General features: G+C 55.3%; 1 protein-coding gene across 1 annotated transcript; it reads left to right on the top strand.

Moving 5' to 3' along the window:
• Window positions 1-1,915: 1,915 nt before the first annotated feature.
• On the top strand, window positions 1,916-4,565 carry LOC103188793 (testis associated actin remodelling kinase 1; the record flags this gene model as incomplete). Its single annotated transcript, XM_042336197.1, is given in 3 exon segments — window positions 1,916-2,002; window positions 2,785-2,926; window positions 3,541-4,565. Coding segments are annotated over 3 exon segments (1,206 nt in total), but the record flags the coding sequence as incomplete, so codon positions are not given.
• Between the last annotated feature and the right edge of the window lie 1,985 nt (window positions 4,566-6,550).

Here is a 6,550-nt window from a genome sequence, read left to right as displayed (position 1 = left end):
GTGTCAGACACCCGGCAGGTCACGGTTTTGTGTGTAGCACCGGCTGGTTTGTGTGTGTGTCAGACACCCGGCTGGTCACGGTGACGGGCTTGTGTGTGTCAGACACCCGGCTGGTCACGGTGATGGGTTTGTGGGTGTGTCAGACACCCGGCTGGTCACGGTGAGGGTTTGTGTGTGTCAGACACCCGGCTGGTCACGGTGATGGGTTTGTGTGTGTGTCAGACACCCGGCTGGTCACGGTGATGGGTGTGTGTGTGTGTGTCAGACACCCGGCTGGTCACGGTGACGGGTGTGTGTGTGTGTCAGACACCCGGCTGGTCACGGTGATGGGTTTGTGTGTGTGTCAGACACCCGGCTGGTCACGGTGATGGGTGTGTGTGTGTGTCAGACACCCGGCTGGTCACGGTGATGGGTGTGTGTGTGTGTCAGACACCCGGCTGGTCACAGTGATGGGTTTGTGTGTGTGACAGACACCCGGCTGGTCACGGTGAGGGTGTCTGTGTGGGTCAGACACTCGGCTGGTCACGGTGAGGGTGTCTGTGTGTGTCAGACACCCGGCTGGTCACGGTGATGGGTTTGTGTGTGTGTCAGACACCCACTGGTCACGGTGATGGGTTTGTGTGTGTGTCAGACACCCGGCTGGTCACGGTGATGGGTTTGTGTGTGTGTCAGACACCCGGCTGGTCACGGTGATGGGTTTGCGTGTGTGACAGACACCCGGCTGGTCACGGTGATGGTTTGTGTGTGTGACAGACACCCGGCTGGTCATGGTGATGGGTTTGTGTGTGGGTGTGTGTGTGTTTGTGTGTGTGTGACAGACACCCGGCTGGTCACGGTGATGGGTTTGTGTGTGTGTGTGTGTCAGACACCCGGCTGGTCACAGTGATGGGTTTGTGTGTGGGTGTGTGTGTGTTTGTGTGTGTGTGTCAGACACCCGGCTGGTGACGGTGATGAGTCTGTGTGTGTGTCCGTCACCCGCTGATCACGGTGATGGGTTTGTGTGTGTGTGTGTGTGTGTGTGTGTCAGACACCCGGCGGATCACGGTGATGGGCTTCCCCAGACCCCAAAAAATCCTTTTTCAAAATACATCAACATGTTGTTTGCCATGTCCCCATCTGGGGCGGTGGGGACAGGGGGTAGTATTAAGGTGATTGTGGCTCATGTTCCCGTCCTTTCCCCCCTCCCCTGACAAGAGGTCAGCGATCAGAACCACAGCCATTGACATGTCAGGTCAGTCTCACTGCGCCACCTCGTGCCTTGATATAGAAACAACACCCCCTGCAACCCTTAACACATAATAATACTTGCATTTGATATCACGTCATCGAGACTGCTCAAAGAGCTTCACGGGACGCACGGTAAAGTGTAGTGACTGGGTATTTGTGGCAGCCAATTTGCACACAGCAGCGGCCCGCAAACAGCCATGAAATCAATGACCAGTGACACTAATTGGAAAGGAGAAGAGGAGTTTCTCTTTCCCGGTGTCCTGGCCAACAATCCCCCCAGATAAAATCGGTCATCCACTGCACGGATGTTTGGGGGACGTCGCTGTAATCAAATTGGTTGCCCCACTTCACCCACAAAATACACAGTCGATACACTTTACAGTAAATGCTGTGAAACACTTTGGGTCATCCTCCTGATGTGAAAGACGCTGTATCAAATGCAAGTATTATTATTAATAATATTATTAAACGGCAAGGATTATTATGTTATTTCAGTTTAAATCACGATGCAGAGGTAGTTTCTTGGTGGTTTTCAGTGGTGAACAGCCAGACCAATAGCACTGCCACGCGACATATAAATGGGTGTTACTATTCTTGATATATTTCAGCTTCCTAAAAGTTTTGCATGAGCAAAAATACTTTATTATTATTAATATTATTAATATTCTCTATCTGTTTTTCCCGGCAGGACTTCGGGCTGGACGTTGCTGCGTTCCAGAATCTGGTGGGAGACTGCCCGCTTCCCTTCCTGTGTCTCGCTGTGGACTGTTGTGATGTGAGTGACATCAGGGCCTCCCACCCCCTGCCCCACACTGAGACCCCCAACTCCGCCCTGCCTCAGCCTGTCCTCAACGGTCCTGTCTCACAGCAATGATAAGTGTGAAGTCCCGGGTTCTCTGACTTGCGAGGCGAGATTAGCGCACTCGCACACTCGTGGAGTCCTGTAGCTCAGTGGTTAGAGCACTCGCTTTGCAAGTGAGAGACCTGAGTTCAATTCCAGGCAGAGGGCGAAACCTTGGGCAAGTTTCCTTACTCCACACAGAGCCTAATAATAATCCCTCCAAAACCAAAAACAATAAAAATTGGTCATTTTCAATCTACGACTGTTTGTGGGACATTGCTGTGCGCAATTGGCTGCCGCGTTCGCCCACAAATATACAATCAATTCACTTTACAGTGTGTTCTGTGAAGCGCTTTGGGACGTCCTCCCAATGTGAAAAGCGCTATATCAAATGCAAGGATTATTAAGCAAGAGAACCCGGGTTCGATTCCTTACTCCTTACGCCACACGCCTGGTTACCAGCACAAAGTGGGAACCCGGGTGTTATGCCATTGGCGGATCGCTCTCTGGGGCTAATAATCCCTCCAAAAAAAAGGGAGTCACTCAATCCACGACTGTTTGTGGGACACTGCTCAAATCCTCACCCTCAAAATATGCCCTCAGTTTACAGTATAAGCGCTTTGAGATGCCTCAACGATGTGATGGGGCGCTATATTAAATGCAAGGATTATTATTGTTGTTCGTTGTGTGGTTTCTCTGCCGTGTCTCCGGGGCAGATGGACTCAACGCGGCGTCCGGCCTTCACGGTGATCACACAGCGGCTGGAGATCATCCTGGACCAACACCGGGAGCCTGGGGAGGGAACGGCAACACCCAAGTGGGATCGAGCGGGCACCGAGAGACTGACAGCAACACACGGTAACCAGAGTCTCAGCACGGGGGGGGGAACCAGGAGGGCAGCACGATCGGAGTGAAGAGCTCCCCCCGCCTCGTGTGGGGGACTCTGAGCTCACAGGCCAGGCTTACTGGGGGGGGAGAGAGAGAGCCCGAGAGAGAGAGCAACGCATTGTCAGAGACGCTGTCCTTCGGGTGAAACGTTAAACCTTACTCCCCGTCTGAGTTCTGTTGCGGCGAACATTAACGATCCCACAGCGCTGTCGGGAAAAGAGAAGCGAGTCTCTCTCTCTCTCCTGGTGTCTGGCCGACAGTCCCCCAGATTACTTACTCGCTCACCTCGTGGCTCTGCGCCACGTTTACCTGCAAATATATTTGACAATAATTGCCTGGAAACGGTATGAGCCGCTTATAGACTCATTAAACCCTTATTTATAAGTATTTTTTGTGGCTGTCAGTAACCCAATAAACCTGAAGCTCAAATCTTTCCTCTCTCTCCCTCATTCTGTCCCTCTCTTCCATTTGCCCTCTCTTTTTCTCTCCTCTCCCCCCCCCTCTTTATCGTTCTCTCTCTCTCTCTCTCCTTCCTCTGCATCTCCCTCTTCTCCCCTCCCCTCCTCCCCTCCCTCCCTCCTCAGGTAAGAGCGATAAAGACACAGCACGTAGCCAGGTCCGAAGGCCGACGTGCAGCCTCCGGGTTCAGTGTGAGACCAGGTTATCCCGCAGCCACTCCGACATGTTCTCCCCCAAACCCCTGGCTGCGGGCAGCGAAGACGACCAGTTCTCCCCCCTCCAGCGAGCCCCGACCAGGATCAACCCCTTCTCGCGCCGGGAGGACCTGAAGGGCGGGAAGATTAAGTTGTACGACTCTCCCAGCAAGTCGGTCATCTCCCTGACCTTTGACTTGCCGGCCCCGGCCTCCTACCAGATGAACCTGCCAGTGACCCCCGAGCCCATGATGGATGTCAGGTGTGAGTTCCCGAGGCCTAACTTCCAGCCGCGGAACTGCCGTTCTCTCCCCTCCAGCCCCGCCCTCTCCCGCCGCAACTTGGTGCACTTTGACTTTTCTGCGCCCCTCCCCTCGAGGTATTGGATGGGGACGGAGGGCGGCTCTGAGCCCCCAGCGGGGGAGGGGCCCGAGCCCACTGCCTGCTCCTCCGGCCCGGTCGAGGCCCCCACCATTGCCATGGACAACCAGCCCTGGCCACTTCTGGTCAACGACAAGACGGCCACCGTCGCCAGGTACGACCAGCCCTGGGAGCCTCTGGTTAACGACAAGATGGCCGCCGTTGCCAGGGACGACGGGCATGTGGTAGTGAGCAAACCACAGCACAGCGAGACTGAGGATGGTGATGATGGCGGTCAGGGGGAGGAGGATGGTTCCCCGGGCACGGAAAACACCGAAAGCTCCCCGCCCGGCATCGAACAGGACGACATGCTGTCGTGCCCTGGTTGCTGCCTGGGAGGATTCACCTTCCCGTCCCTCTGCCTCCGGCCCTCAGCCGGGACCTCGCGCTACCGTAATCTGAACTGCGACTCCGAGCGGCTGAAGGAAAACCCAGCGGCTAAGGCTTCAGCGAGGACAGGGCCCGGCCTGAAAATCACACAGTCGTAGACGCTGCTTCCGCTCACAGCCTCCATTTTACCCGCTCGCTGCTAAAAAAAGAATGTCGCTCAGTGGTTAGAGCACTCGCCTTGCAGCGAGAGACCTGGGTTCGAGCGTGGCCGAAGGCACCGGCGGAGAGCGAGGCCCTTAGACGGGACGTGAAGGAGGCAACAGAGGGGGTGAGGCGGAGGGATTGCGGGATAGAGTTCCAGAATGTGGGGTGGGTGGTGGGGGGGGTGGGGGGGGCAGAGATGCTGAATGCCCGACCGCAGGTGGTGGAGCGGGAAGTGCGGGAGACTTGCAGCAGGCCGGTGGCTACCGAGCGGAGGGAGCGGAGAGGCTGATGTGGGGTTTGGAGGTCACAGGATACACTGTGGAGTGACTGTGTGTTTTGTGGGAGAAACACGGCAGCCAGTTTGGCTCAGCAGTGTGTCCAAAACAGTCGTGGAGTGAGTGACCGATTTAACTGTTTATTTGTTGGCCAGGAAACCAGGAGAGAGAGCGAGAGAGAGAGAGAGAGAGAGAGAGAGCGACAGAGAGAGAAACTCCCTTTTCTGAGACATTCAGGAATTTTTTTTAAAAACTCGCACCGAACTCGCGCTCTCCTGACCTCTCCCCCCACTCCCCCCCCCACCCCCCCAAACACACACACACACACACACCTCGTCCCTCAGTCTGTCGGTCACTATGCCCTAAATACCCAGAGTTAAGCACAGATTAACGTCACACACAACACGAAGGCTTAAAGTTTAACAATAGGCTGAACAGGACAGGTACCCTCGGCCCCCGCCCCATCCTCTCTCTCTCTCTCTCTCTTTCCTCTCCCCACTCCCTCTCTCTTCCCTCTCATTCCCTCTCGTTCTCTCACATTCTCTCTCTTTCTCTCTCTCATGTTCTCTCTCTCTCTCACATATTCTCCTCTCTCTCTCGCTCGCTCTCTCTCACATTCCCTTCTTTCTCCTTTTTCTTTCCCTGCCTCCGCTCGGTGTGCGTGCGTGTGCGTGTGTGTGTGTGTGTGCGCATTTCTCCTGCACTCTTCCTCGCTCTCACCATATTGCAGCAATCCCTTTTCTTCCTCTCGATCTATTTCCTTCTCTCTCTCTCTCTCTCTCTCTCCCTCTCTCACAATACCAAGAGGCCCTGAAATGCCACCTGACCAACAACCGAGCTCTCATCTGTGCCCTGTTCAGATAAAATTGGCCGCTCAATCCATGGCTGTTGGTGGGTCGCTGCTGTGGCTGCAGCGTTTCACCCACAAAATACACAGTCACTACACTTTACAGTGAAGCGCTTTGCGACATCCTAACACCACGGTGTTATATCAAACGCAAAGATTATTATTATTATAACCTCCCGACTGGGAGCGAGAGTGCAAGCAGCTGAGGTCGGGTCAGGGGGCCGGGCTAGGGGGGGGCCGGGTCGTGGGGTGGGGAGGGGGTCTCTGGGTCGGGGGTCCGGCTTGATCAGTCCCTGACCACGCTTTACCTTAAAAACCTCGGAGAAGAATCCGGAGCCGATCTTCTCGCAGTAGAAGTCGTCGATCCTGGCGAGTGTGGAGACGGCGCTGCGCAGGGCACGGTAGGAGGAGGGCCGTGGGCGGCTGCAGCCCCCGACCGGAGCCCAGGGGGGGCCGGTGTCCGGGGTCTGGGGGCAGCCAGACCCCACCTCCCCCGACAGGGCCAGCCTGAGCCCTGCCTCCCTCTCCATCCCCCGCCTCCGTCAGATCAACCGCGGGGGTGTGGCTCACATCGCCCCAAACTCCCCACCACGGGCAAGGTGGGGGGATCGATAACCCAGAGTAATCCTGATCAATAATCCACGGTAGATCCTTATCAATATTCCAGAGTCTTGATCAATAATCAGGAGACCTGATCACTATTCCACCAGCACCTGATCAATAATCCAGCGATCCGATCGATAATCCACAGTAGATCCTTGGTCAATATCCCAGAGCGCGTCAGGGTCAATAATCCTGGTCAATAATCCGGGGTCCAGATCAATAATCCAGAGTAGAACCTAATCAATAACCCCAGCGATCCGAT

The sequence above is a fragment of the Callorhinchus milii genome, unplaced genomic scaffold, assembly GCF_018977255.1.
Source record: "Callorhinchus milii isolate IMCB2004 unplaced genomic scaffold, IMCB_Cmil_1.0 Scaffold1, whole genome shotgun sequence".
Taxonomy (NCBI): domain Eukaryota; kingdom Metazoa; phylum Chordata; class Chondrichthyes; order Chimaeriformes; family Callorhinchidae; genus Callorhinchus; species Callorhinchus milii.
This window is presented reverse-complemented; position numbering and strand designations above follow the sequence as displayed.